This window comes from Grampus griseus (assembly GCF_964374135.1).
Source record: "Grampus griseus genome assembly, chromosome: 21".
Lineage (NCBI taxonomy): Eukaryota > Metazoa > Chordata > Mammalia > Artiodactyla > Delphinidae > Grampus > Grampus griseus.
In genome coordinates, this window is record NC_139015.1 from 22,980,912 (window position 1) to 22,995,385 (window position 14,474).

General features: G+C 45.5%; 1 protein-coding gene across 1 annotated transcript; it reads right to left on the bottom strand.

The window, feature by feature from the left end:
* Positions 1-2,271: 2,271 nt before the first annotated feature.
* On the bottom strand, positions 2,272-9,009 carry MBOAT4 (membrane bound ghrelin O-acyltransferase MBOAT4; the record flags this gene model as incomplete). The annotated part of the gene is made up of 3 exons (XM_082680552.1): positions 8,690-9,009; positions 5,680-5,904; positions 2,272-3,241 (listed from the first exon to the last, which is right to left on the bottom strand). The coding sequence occupies exons 1-3, from the start codon at positions 8,809-8,811 to the stop codon at positions 2,272-2,274; spliced, it is 1,317 nt and encodes a 438-aa protein (XP_082536678.1). The 5' UTR covers positions 8,812-9,009.
* Between the last annotated feature and the right edge of the window lie 5,465 nt (positions 9,010-14,474).

Below are 14,474 nucleotides of genomic sequence, written 5' to 3' on the forward strand. Positions count from 1 at the left end.
TGCTTGAGGGGCAACGTGGTAGCACACCATCTCGTCCTCGCAGTTACACTGTGGGCTCTGGGGTCACACTGCCTGGTCTCCAGGCTCTTCCTTACACTAGATGTGTCACCTCAAGCGAGTCCTTTCTCCTTTCTGGGTCCCATTTCCACACCTGTAAAATGAGGATGATAGTAGTACCTACCTCAGGGTGGTGGTGGGGTTCAAGTGTGACGTAGAGAGAGCTCACAGTGATGGTCTTGTTCAGTGTTAGCCATTATTACTGTTTCTCTTGCCAGTTCTCTGTACTGCTAAGCAGTTCCCTCTTCTCACACAAGTAGACAAACTCTTTTTTTTTTTTTTTTGAGGTACGCGGGCCTCTCACTGTTGTGGCCTCTCCCGTTGCGGAGCACAGGCTCCGGACGCACAGACTCAGCGGCCATGGCTCACGGGCCCAGCTGCTCCGCGGCATGTGGGATCCTCCCGGACCGGGGCACGAACCCGTGTCCCCTGCATCGGCAGGCGGACTCTCAACCACTGCGCCACCAGGGAAGCCCGACAAACTGTTTTTAAAAATACATTTTAACAATCCAGTCTCTCTAGAGAATATATTACAGACACGAGTCACTGTCAGCCTCATAGTATCTCTTGGAAATGCTGTAACCACCTTGTTCCCCGTCTGTTGAGTACTTCAGGGTAATCAAGAGGGTCTGTTGACTATCCAATAGACACTGCCTGGTGCTGTGACACGTGCTTCCAGTGCACTAAGGACACATGATCCTCCCACCCCCTACTTCTGCCTCAGAACTGAGATGTACACATTTTTTTCTAGAACAGAGAAATATCAATATATTGCCAGACTTAAAACAAGAAGGGGAAGTCACGGTGAATCTGAAACTAAGAAATCCTTGAGAAAATGAAAACATCAGGGATCAAATTGAAGAGAGAAGCTGCAGCCTGAAACACCGGTGGCAGGTGCGTGAGCGAACACTACCCTAAAAGGTGGGAGCCGTGCCGGGGAGGCACCGCGCCGGGGAGGCCCCGTACCACTGCAAGTGGTGGAACCTGGGGCCAGGACGGGCTTGGGCAACTCACAGGGGGATTACATGGGGCGCTGTAGTGGGAACAGCCAAGCCAGCAGGTCCACCTGCATCACATACACACACATCCCCGTCTCACGCCCTCTAGGGTGGGGAAAACCCGTATCCTCCAGTAGCAAGAATGAGAATACCCAGTCCAGAAGACCAGCCATCAAGGTACCCTGCTCAGTGGCACATCTTTTTTGCCAGTGAAAGCACTGCCTCTCCCTTTAGGCGGGCTGCACAGGCAGGGGCAGCAGGTGGTCTACCCAGGGGATCTCAGCAAAGGGGAGGAGCTCCCAGGCAGGAATAACCGAACAGTTCAGGAGAGCCCAATGGAAGAAAACAAGTTCACAGAATTTACCACCAAGGAAACAGTTGACAGAAAAAAAGATGCTCCATGCTTACAGTTTTGAGTACTGGAGCTATCCACTGGCCCAGAAGGTCACACCGAGTGCTGTACACAACCTGGCTGATGGAGTCAAGTCACAGAACATTTTACTTTTTTTGCACCCAAACCCAATTACGATTCCCCAGGACCGAACCTTGGAGAAAACACTACTTTATTTTTCCTCAAGGCTCTTCTTCCTATAACAATAGATTTGATTCAAAGACACGTAGAATAATCTTATTACTGATAAACCTTTCTCCACAATGTGTTCTCTCCCTGTGGCATACTGTCCTGAGACAGTGAACCTAGAACCTGCTATCTGCGTGGATGGGAAGAAAGGGAAAAGTATACCGAATACTCTACATCTCATGTGATGTTTTGCATTCCCACCTGAAACGTTACGTGGCCCACCATCAGCATTTATTCATTCCACAGACTTTTGGAACCAGACACCAAGACTACAAAGTAATTGAAAAGGAAGGTGAATAGGAATTTGGGAGTAATATACACACACTATTACATGTAAAATAAACAACAAGGACCTACTGCCTAGCATTGGGAAGTCTACTCAATATTTTGTAATAACCTATATGGGAAAAGAATCTGAAAAAGAATATATATATGTATAACTGAATCACTTTGCTGTATACCTGAAACTAGTACAACATTGTAAGTCAACACTACTCCAGGTACATACATCCAATACTTAAAAAAAAAAAAATAACTTTTATCACGGAAAAGTGCAAACACCTGCATCTTCAAGGCGCCATCTGGTACTTTCTAAAGTCTGTTTCACGGGTATAAGATGAAAGTTGGGGAAAGATGTCAGTTAAAGTTATGCTTTCTCTTCGCTAAAACAAAAAGCAAAATACAGTACACCGTGGGAAAGACGCTGTTGTAAGAATTCCACAGCAGCCAGAGAGAGGAGAGGCTCCGGACCTCCACGGCCAGCATTATGTAGGCAAGGATGAGCTGGGTGTGGGCCCAGGTGAGAGTTCTGTAGAGCACCCGCATCGGCCCGGATCTGATGAACACATTGGCAAAGGTGTGAATCAGGTAGTCGGCTTCCACCATCACAGCCCAGCAGAGGAAACCAAACACCTGTCCCGGGTGGAGTCCGTGCCACCAAGCCGAGAAGACGAACGTCTGCAACAAGGGCCAGGTCCTGCCCTGCTGGAAAACGAGGCGTCGGAGCCACCGAGCTGTGCTCTGGTTCCACTTTCTGGTGAACAGAGCTATCCTGTGGGTTGTTTCCAGCGTCCAAATGTCCGCATCAGGGATGTATCCCTCCTCACCGGGGCTCTGACCAAACTCAGATCCAAAGCCCGCTGCGTAGAGGAGGGAGTCATCCAGGAGCCAGTGGGAGTAGTAGGTGAGTTTGAGGAGCCCGGCAGTGGACCACGTGACATAGACGCACTGCAGTTGCCGGCAGTCTGTCAGTCCTGCCCCTGCGCTCACCGCCCGCCTCACCACGACCTTCAGACACTCTAGTCCCAGAATCTGCAGACCCCTCCGGGTCAGAGCCCAGAAAGAGTGCCTGGGATACAAACTGCTGGGCCCTTGAACACGAGCCTGAAATCTCTGGAAGGAACACAGGGGGCCTCCTAGGAGAGCAGGGAAAAAGAGCAAGTAGCTGAAATAGGGCAGAGCTCCCCACAGACGCTCAGACAAAGAGTTCCTGTTCCTGATGCCTCCTCCTGCTGCTGCTGCTGCCACTTTCCCCTCACGAATGTCCAGAGACAGGGATGTGACCCTCTGGGTCAAGAGCATGAGGGAAGAAAGAGTGACGCAGAACCTGAAAGAGATTTTTTTTTAATGTAAAAACACTCCACGTTTACTTTATCCCCTTGCAGTGCCTCACCCAAGACCCAATGGCAGGGACTTCCCTAGCGGTCCAGTGGCTAAGACTCCATGCTCCCAATGCAGGGGGCCCGGGTTTGATCCCTGGTCAGGAAACTAGATCCTGCATGCATGCTGCCACTAAGAGTCTGCAGGCCGCAACTAAAGATCGCACGTTCCACAACTAAGACCTAGCCCAGCCAAATAAATATTAAAAAAAAAAAAAAAAAAAAAAAAGACCCAGTGGCAAATGGGTGGCTCTGAACAATTAAGACCAATCTCATGGCCTGCAGTTCCCCCACAAAGACTCTTGGATTAATCCAGAACCACAGGCTCCTCCGAGCAGGATGGAAAGGTAAATGGAGAAATGAATCATTAGAGAGGCAAATAAATGAATGATGAGGAATATTATGGTGAAACGTTGCTTATCGTATTTCTAAGAATACCTTATAAAGATTAGGATCGAGCATCAGGGAGAAATTTGTCACAGAAGAAACAAGACCTTAGTTCTGTTTAGTCTTAGTTCTTCCTATAGACACTATAGGAAGTTGGAGATTTGGACTGTGAACCAGTCCCTGACTGCAAGATTCTGAAGGCTTTGGGATTTGGGCTGAGGAAGGGTGAGTCAAGCTAGAGGTTCAGGGTGTATCCTGAGTCAGTAGCAACTTGAGCTGTGTTCTTAACCAATCACCTGACCTGTTCCTGCATCACCATCACACAGTAGAGAAGATCCTGCTGACCATGGAGAAAATCAATGAAAATTACAGTGACACACTCTACAATCAGGAACACTGTCCTGTGGGGAGAAAATGGCTCTGTTTCCCAAGCGTTGCTGCTTCTGTGTCTGAGAACTTAAGGACAACTGACCTCCTTACTTGACCTATCAAACAGTAAACGAAGTAGCCACCAAATGCCACTAACCCCTGTTCAGTCAGTCCTCTTCTGTTAAGGGCTGAATGTGTCCTCCCCCACCCCAAATTCATATGTCGGGGTCCTAACCTCCAGCACCTCAGAATATGTATATTTGGGGATGGGTCTTTAAGAGGTAATTAAGGTAAAATGAGGTCATGAGGGTGGACCCTAACCCAAGATGACTGGTTTCCATATAAGAAGAGATAAGGACACAGACACACATAGAGGGAAGACCATGTGAAAGCAAAGGGAGAAGACGGTATCTACAAGCCAAGGAGAGAGGCCTCAGGAGAAGCTGAACCTGCCAACACTTTGACCTTGGACTTCCAGCCTCCAGAGGAAGTAAATGTTTGCTGTTGAAGCCACCCTGTCCGCAGTACTTTGTATGAGAGCCAGAGCAAACTAACACATCTTCCCGCTTCAGCTCAGGTTCAGCCTCCCTCCTGTGCAGCCAGATTCTTCAACTTGCTCCTCCAGCCCCTATCAGGTCCGGGCTTCTTCCTGAAATCCTAAGTCACCACTTCGCGGTCAGTACTCCCCACTCCCTATCCACCCACCATCTTGCCTCTTCTTCAGAGAAGCAGGCCCTGGAGCCTTTGGTGAAAACAGTCAGAATAAAGAATAGGATTCTGGGTGTGGGAGGGATGGCAGAGTAAGGCAACCCATGGCAGCTAGAATCAGAGAGGTGACCCCCTCGACAGGTCACCGCTCCAGTTCACCGTGCGACCATGAAGCCAGTCCAATGGTGATCACGGCGAGAGCCAGGAACAGCAGGCTTCAGGATGGCAGAGACGCCTGTTTCCCTCTAATCCTGGTGATCTCACTGGCTCAGGAAAACAACGTCCCTAGACTGTAATTAGCGCCCTATTTTTTTTCTTCCTGGATTGAGTGACTTCCCGTTTTCTGGGGGATGGAAGAGCTGAGTGTCAGTGAAAGTAAAACTCTTGCAGAGCAGGTGTGTGGGAAGGCAGCAAAGGTTTATGGTAGATTTATACCTTTCCTGTCCTACTGAAACAGCGGGGAAGCTGCCGGCTATGTGTCTAAACTACCTACACTGAGGTGTGTGTACTCTGCTTAGTCACCTGCAGGCCGGCTTCATCTGTGGGCCCTGGGACTCCTGGTTCACCCCCTTTCTCGGGCACAATGTGAATTACAGCTAGTGTCAGGCACTGTGCCATGCAGGCAGCACATGGTAGTTACTAGGAGATTAGTCATACAATGACGCTTACATTCATTCATTAACTCTAACCTAAGAGGCTTGCAAGATAGGTATTGCTATCCCCCCAACACACACTTACACACACCCTTTATTTCAGGAAAAGACATTGAGGCTGAGAGAGGTTGACTGACTCACTCAAGATCACACTGATGGGATGCGGAAGAATTTGGATTCAAAGTCCACGCCCAGGTCCTCCCCACCAGCACCCCGGTGCAAGCAAACCCTGGTGGGCTCCGTAGGAACACAGGAACGGGCTGCTTTACCTCGTGGAAGGAGCTTCTTGCAGATAATACTCCGTATAGTGCAGACCCAGGTGGCACAGCGTCTGCCAGCTCATCTGAAAGAGGAAAGTCAGCCTGTGGACGTCCTGGGGGCCCAGCGAGTAGATCAGGACCACGGTGCACAGAGCGGGGATGAAGACCAGCACAGCGAAGGAACCCATGGCGGCTACTGCCAGGGCTCCTCCTACCACCAGGAGGAACAGGTACCTGGAACACAGAACGCCTTGGAGCAGTGCGACAGATGAGTCACTTCCCATGGCAGCCCATCTGTGGAACCCAGTGGAGGTGGGCGCCCCCTCACCCCTACAGAAGTCACACTGTTGTCACTCTGCAGTATTCCTCCTGTTCCGAAGGAGAAAAACATGGAGGGTAGAGGCAGAGTCCATTTGTAAACCACTTCTGCAGGAGACAAATCTTGACTTCTGCCTCTGGGACCCTTGGCACCCCTCTTTGATGTCTGCCAGACCAGTGGGGAGACACCTGCCCCCAACAATCCTGTGGGGACCGGTCTGGAATGTTTCCCAGTGGGGTCACACCCAGCCCTGCGCTTGCTGCCCGACCAAAGTGATGGGAATCTAGGATCCAGGATCTAGGAGGACTCTAGACATCATCTCATACAGATGAGTCTCTTCCCTTTCCACAGAGCTGCACACCCCGGCCCTCAATGCCTCCCTTTGATAAGTGTTTGAGAACTCGATTACAAAGTCTTTAAGTGTATCATTTAATAATTTTTGTCGTCTGCATACATAGTTTAGCCTATTCTCCAAATTCATACGAATAAAACCATACAGTATTTGCTTATTTGAGTAAAGCTCCTATCATTAGTATAATATTTTGTTTTTTTAATTTATTGAAGTATAGTTGATTTACAATGTTTCAGGTGTACAGCAAAGCGATTCAGTTATACATATGTATACTCCTTTTCAGATTATTTTCTAGCATAGTTTATGATAAGATATTGAGTGTAGTTCCCTGTGCTATACAGTAGGTTCTTGTTGTCTGTTTTATATATAGTAGTGTGTATATGTTAATCCCGAACTCCAAATTTATCTCTACCCCCTCCCCAGCTATCCCTTTGGTAAGCATAGTTTGTTTTCTATGTCTGTGAGTCTATTGTCTATCTCTGTTTTGTAAATAAGTTCATTTGTATCATTTTTTAGATTCTACCTGTAAGTGATACCACGAGATTTGTCTTTATATCTACCCTTAATCCTCTCTACTGTACTTTAAGTTCTCATGACTTGGTGCTTTTTGCAATGTTGTAAATACATGTTGTAAATGATGCTGTAAATACATCAGTGAAGTGGTTTGTGGAGCATGCCTCCTCTGGAAGCCAGCGGATGCCCTCTGGATCTGCAGAGGCACCAGAGTTTCCATATTATGAGGACTCAGCTCTTCTTTCCACAGTATATGGAGATTTGTTTGTTTTTTCCTTTTAACTGGTGCCTAGTTAAGAAATCTGAACAAACAGGCCAGAGAAAAAATCTGAAACAGGGACTGAGTGGTCAGGGACAGGAAAAGTGGATGAATCTCTATGTCACAGGGTATAGATCATGGCTCCTTGGCCTGTGACGCACACGCCTTTGCAAGAATTTCTTTCTTTCTTGAGGGAGACGGCAGGTGCTTCAGTGTGTGAGGCTCTATTCCACAGGCCCTGGCCATTCCTGAGCTTCAGACTATGCTTGGGATGACTCCTCCTCTACCCGCCCAAGCCTTCGCCTCCCTGCCATCGGAAAATAGGGGAGAACACTTATTCCTTACACAGCAGAGATGAAACACGAAACAGTGCCCTTTCCCAAAGCAACTGCCCTGGGGATTTGTAAACATTATTATGTCTACACATGTACAATGCAGGATGCATGATTTTCTGGAGTGCTTATTTTATTCTGGACATTGGGCCAATAATTCTTTTATATGAAATATCTTCATTTAACCCTTAAAACAATCCCATGAGGTCGGCATTATTATTTCCATTTTACAGATGAACTCAGAGAGTTTATTCACATACACAAGGACACTCAGGAAGTGAGGGACCAGGACTCACCAGGCTAACTCCCAAAGTCAGCAATCTTAACCTATGGGAATTAGCCCTTATTTTTGCACTTGTTTTGCTTTATTGTTTGTGATTCCTTCTCAAGAGGAAACTTTTTTTTTTAACAACTGCTTCCCTCGTCTCCTAAACAGAGGTAAAGTGCCATTAACCAGTTGTGACGATGTAATAACCTGCCATAGTTTAATCGAACTCAGCCATCCTGGTTGCTAGAAACAGCTAGATTTTACTTATGAATCCCCAATATATAAAAATCCTAGTTTCCAAAATAAGTGAATTATTAAGAGGTAGAACTTCGGCAATGGATTTTCACTTTACAAAAGGATATTCCATAGAACCTTTTTTTAAAAATAGGGACTGTCTCTAATGTATTGAATTTACCAGGTATAAAAAAATCATTTCGATCAAGTTATCAAATCTCTAGTGACAATAATTTTGGATCCCACATAGAGATAAAACTAATCGAACAAAATTTATTTTGACTTTTTTCATTTCTCTGAGAAATCATACAAAGGCATTAAAAAAATCACATAGTTGTATATTTAATAAAATTTAATTTTATTGAAAATGATAGAATACCATGAAATTAAGACTGTTCAAGAACATCTGGGGCATATGGTTGATTTATAGATGCATCTATTTGGGGAATTCCTATATCACCCCAACATCCCTCTGTCCCCCATTTATTTTCATCCTTTTCCTACTTAATGTGACCCTATCAAACTTTGGCTGAGTCAATGCAGACATGATGTCAATTTCCAGTTCCGATTCACTCTATTAGACATAATCATGATCAAGCAATCAATAATTGGTGGCAGTGATGATAACTTAAAAACAACCAGTGTAATTAGTATTTAATATTCACATCTGCACTCCAACCTGGGCTTTTTGATCTACTATAGTATTCATAGACGTAAGAGCAAAATTAGCCATCAAACCTACCTGGCATGAGTGGAAAATGAATCCATAATGCAGAGATAATTAAAGAGAAGCGCAAAAGGAAAAGCAGCCCCTTGATAAAGTGATACAGGATGGAGGAAGAACAGCTGAAGCCAATCCATCATGAACTGGAACAAAAGATACTGTCCTTTCCAGAATCCTTAACGGATGCTTTCCTGGAAATCTCAACCAGGTTCTCTTTGATCTTTTTATATGGTTTAGGAAGGCCTGGCTGAGCAAAAGGCAAACAAAAGCACTGGAGATAAGCAGTATAAAAGTTGGCTTTCTGATAAAGGGAACTCACTATAGAAACCAAAACGCATCTGGTGTTAGATTACCTAGTAAGGACATGTATGAAAAGCATTGCTTTCAGAAGTTCTGGTTTTGTTTATACACTGCAGTATTTGCCTTTCCAGTCATCTGACTTTCATATTCTTCTCACTAAGTAAATGGAAAATCTCATTTTCCAATTGTGGACAGGCAACTCACCCGACTGGGGAGGGGGAACGAACTGTGAGGAAGGGAAGCCGGTTCCCCCTCCCAGCCCTTTCCTCCTTAGGCTCTTTATACTATTCCCTTATGTTATTTCTTCTTCTTTTTTTATAGTACCTAGTCACCACCCTTTATATACCTATTTCTCGATTAGTTTATTGCCCGTCTCCCTGCTGCAACGTGAGCTCTGCAAGGGAGGAATTTGTTTTGTTTATTGCTGTACCCCACTACCTATAGAACAGTGCTGGATGCGTACGATGTACTCAGTAAGTACCTGTTAACATTTGAAAGGTTTTAAGGAAGCTAAAGTGTGGAGAGGAACATTTAAAGAGAAGCTCTTCTTTAGGGTGTGGACAAGAAATCCAAGAGACACTGCCTACAAGCAAGACAAGAACAAGAGGCCAGGGCTTCCCTGGTGGCGCAGTGGTTGAGAGTCCTCCTGCCAATGCAGGGGACACGGGTATGGCCGCTGAGCCTGTGCGTCCGGAGCCTGTGCTCCGCAACGGGAGAGGCCACAGCAGTGAGGGGCCCGCGTACCGCAAAAAAGAAAAGAACAAGAGGCCATTTCTTGACGGGTAGAGGTCTATCTACTGAGCCCAGAGCATTACAACGCCATCCCAGACCAACCACTTTTCATCTCTGAAGGCACATGCAAGAGCAAGCAGCCTTAAATAAGGAACAGGAGAGTATAGCCTGATTCAAAAGCATCTTAAGGGCAAGGACCGCCTGTTAGTGGGAGACAGCTCTGCTCAGAAGAGAAAACATGAAAGAGAGCCTCCAATTAGCTAGGGAACTCTGAGCAAATCAGTCACTTCTCTGAGACTGAACATCTTCATCTTAAAATTCTATATAATAATGACTGTTATTCAGCAGAATTGTGTTGTCTTCAACAGAACTGTTATGAAGATTAGATAACATATGTAAAAGCATGGAGGATAAAGCTGGTTGGTTGAATGTAGTTGAAGGTAACACAATTGAATAATAAAAATGATGAGCATTATTGGGCTACCATTTTATTTATTATTTTTTTTAATAAATTTATTTATTTATTTATTTTTGGCTGTGTTGGGGGTTTTTTTTGTTGTTGCTGCTCGCGGGCTTTCTCTAGTTGCAGCGAGCGGGGGCTACTCTTCGTTGTGGTGCGCAGGCTTCTCATTGCAGTGGTTTCTCTTGTTGTGGAGCACGTGTTCTAGGTGTGCGGGCTTCAGTAGTTGTGGCTCGCAGGCTCTAGAGCACAGGCTCGGTAGTTGTGGTGCATGGGCTTAGTTGCTCTGCGGCACGTGGGATCGTCCCAAACCAGGGCTCGAAACCGTGTCCCCTGCATTGGCAGGCAGATTCTTAACCACTGCACCACCAGGGAAGTCCCTGGGCTACCATTTTATGACAGACCTGTGCTAAGCACTTGGAATAGAAGGATGAATAAGATACGGTTCCTGCCCTCAAGTAGGTCTGAATCTACTAGGGAGAAGGAAATGGCAACAAATACTTGCATTAAAGAACTATAGGTGCAGTATACCACTGGCACACTGTACTGGACAAATAAAGAAGCAATCATCTGCAGAGATAAGGAATTTTTAAAATGCAGGGGAAGTGGGGAAGGGGGAATGCTTAAATTGGCTCTGGAAGGATGTTTCCAAACAGATGGATAATTTATTCCAGGCCACAGATGGCACAAAGACCTAGACAAACAGTAGAGCAATTAATGGGAGAAAAGGGCTCCCTAAGCAATGAATAAGCATCGTAGTAAACATATTAAAATGCAACACAACCCCCATTAAATATACTTGCTAGGTTCAGAAGAATTGAGTTGCACTTAATTTGTTAGGGAAAAGGTTATGCTTTTTGTCATTGAATTAAATATTTATTAATTCTTACTTGTACTTTCTGCATTTTGGAATCAGCATATTTTATTTGCAGGTCTCAAACATTTTATAGGTTCCCCGAAAGGCTTATAGGCCCTAGACACTGTAGCTAATATTGGTAAAATGGTCCTTTTTACAAGCATGCCATGATGGTTAATTCTGTGTCAACTCAGGCTATGCTGCCCAGCTGTTTGGTCATCACCAGTCTAACTACTGCAGCGAAGGTATTTTTAAGATGAGATTAAAATGAGATTTAAATCAGTAGACTTTTAGTAAAACATATTACCATCCAAAATGTGGGGGGTGACTTCCAAAATATGGGGGGTGACTTCCCTGGTGGTGCAGTGGTTAAGAATCTGCCTGTCAATGCAGGGGACACGGGTTCAAGCCCTGGTTTGGGAAGATCCCACGTGCCGAGGAGCAAGTAAGCCCGTGCGCCACAACTACTGAGCCTGCACTCTAGAGCCCGCGAGCCACAACTACTGGAGCCCGCGAGCCACAACAACTGAGCCCACATGCTGCCACTACTGAAGCCCCCACGCCTAGAGCCCGTGCTCCGCAACAAGAGAAGCCACCGCAATGAGAAACCCGCGCACCACAACGAAGGGTAGCCCCCGCTCCCCGCAACTAGAGAAAGCCCGCGCGCAGCAATGAAGACCCAACACAGCCAAAAATAAATAAATAAAATAAACAAAATGTGGGTGGGCCTCATCCAATCAGCTGAAGGCCTTAAGAGCAAAGACTGAGGTTTCCCCCCCGCAGAAAGCAATTCTGCCTCATAGAAACCCTGCCTGAATTTCCCACTTGTAGATTTTGGATTTGAGACTGCAAGATCAACTTCTTCCAGCCTGGGGTTCTGCGTAACTACGTGAGCCAGTTCCTTAAAATAAATGTGTGTCTCCCACGGCTTCTGCTTCTCTGGAGAACACTAGCACCCAGGCCATGGAGGTCTTTTTTTTTTTTAACATCTTTATTGGAGTATAATTGCTTTACAGTGGTGTGTTAGTTTCTGCTGTATAACAAAGTGAATCAGCTATACATATACATATATCCCCATATCCCCTCCCTCTTGCGTCTCCCTCCCACCCTCCCTATCCCACCCCCCTAGGGGGTCACAAAGCACGGAGCTGATCTCCCTGTGCCATGCAGCTGCTTCCCACTTGTTATCTACTCTATGTTTCTTAGTGTATATATGTCCATGCCACTCTCTCACTTCGTCCCAGCTTACCCTTCCCACTCCCCATGTCCTCAAGTCCATTCTCTACGTCTGTGTCCTTATTCCTGTCCTGCCCCTAGGTTCTTCAGAAACTTTTTTTTTTTTAGATTCCATATATATGTGTGAGCATATGGTATTTATTTTTCTCTTTCTGACTTACTTCACTCTGTATGACAGACTCTACGTCCATCCACCTCACTACAAATAACTCCATTTCTTTTTATGGCTGAGTAATATTCCGTGGTATATATGTGCCACATCTTCTTTATCCATTCATCTGTCGATGGACACTTAGGTTGCTTCCGTGTCCTGGCTATTGTAAATAGAGCTGCAATGAACATTGTGGTACATGACTCTGTTTGAATTATGCTTTTCTCAGGGTATATGCCCAGTAGTGGGATTGCTGGGTCATATGGTAGTTCTATTTTTAGTGTTTTAAGGAACCTCCATACTGTTCTGTATAGTGGCTGTATCAATTTACATTGCCACCAACAGTGCAAGAGGGTTCCCTTTTCTCCACACCCTCTCCAGCATTTACTGTTTGTAGATTTTTTGATGATGGCCATTCTGACTGGGCCATGGAAGTCTTTCAAATTAATTTAGACAGACATTGCTTAAAAATGAATAGGTGTTTACATGCTTGGAGACAACAGGATGTTTTAAGTTCATCCATATATTTAGTCAACAATTTTTTTTTGAGTATCATCTATGTGTCAGGTACTGTGGTCAGTGAGTAAAGAGTAGGGACAAACTCATATGGCCTTACTTTCATGGAACTTAGTCTTTGGGGGAGGTGGGAAAAGAAATACAGCTGGTGATGGATGCTATCCTTATCCCTTGGAGATAACCAACAGTATAGCAAGAGTGACCTATTTTTTAAAAAAAAATTATTTTATATTGGACTATAGTTGATTTACAATATTTTACTAGTTTCAGGTGTATAGCAAAGTGATTCAGTTATATATATACATATAAGAGTGACCTATTTCTGACTCAGTGGTCAGAGAGGCTTCTCTGAGAATGAAGGTCAGTTTCTTGTATCAACTGAGCTGGGCTACAGTTCTCAGTTATTCAATCAAACGCCAGTCTAGGTGATGTAGTGAAAGTATTTTGTTGATGTGATTAAATGCCATAACCAGCTGATTTTAAGGAATAGAGATTATCCTAGATAATCTGGGTGGGCTTGATTCAATCAGTTAAAAGGCCTTGGGGCAGAGCTGGAGCTTCCTGAAGAAAGTCCACCTGTAGACAGGGCTTCACTCCATGTGTCGGAGTTCCAGGCTGCCCGGAAGATTTCTCACCTGCCTAGCCAGCCCCACAATCACGCTGACCAATTCCCTGCAATAAATCTCTTAATATATTATCTCCTAGTGGTTCTGCTTCTGTGGTGGAACCCTGGCTGATACGCCCAGTATATGACATCTATCTGAGACTAGAGTCAGAAGTGGGGGCGGGGGGGGGGGTTGGCGAGGGCAGGTGGAAGCTCTTTGGGTCTGAGATTCAGCCTGGCTTCCTGGAGAATGAAAGTGTGATTAGAGAAAGAGGAAGAGAACATGAAATTAAAGAAGAGAGAACTGGGCAGGGGCTGGATTTTGAAAGGAATGGGAAGTAAAATAACTGAATTTGGTTTTTAAAGGATGATTTTAGCTACAGGAGAGTGGCTTGGATGGGGGTGTGATTTCAGAGGTCACGGGTGGAGGGGCAGGCTACAGGGGGAGGTTAGATTAGAGAGGTGGCAGAGTAAATGATGCAAAGTATAAGAATGAGATGTAGGAGCTGCAGAACTTGCCGGTGAATTATGTATGGAGAGGTGAGGACTGCCAAGGATGACTGTTGAGTTTCTTACTTGAGCAGCTGGGTGAATGGCGGACTCCTTTACTAGACAGAGATCAAATGACCAACTTGGATCCTCTGGAGAGAGGGCAAGGGCGTAAATCAAAAGCTCTGTTCTGGACATTTTAGGTTTCATAAGACCTTGAGGCACCCAAGTGGACAGGTGAAGTAGGCAATCGAATAATCAGCCCAGCAAGGAGGACAGAATTAGAGATATTAACCTGAGACCGACAGCAGGTAGAGGGTACTTAATTTACGGGAATAACGAGCTCACACTGAAAGGGAAAAGGGCCCAGCGTTTAGCAGTAAGATGCTTAAGGAAAGGAGACTGAGAATGAACAGTGGGTATAATGAGGTCACAATGACGTGCGTTGGATCAAACTAA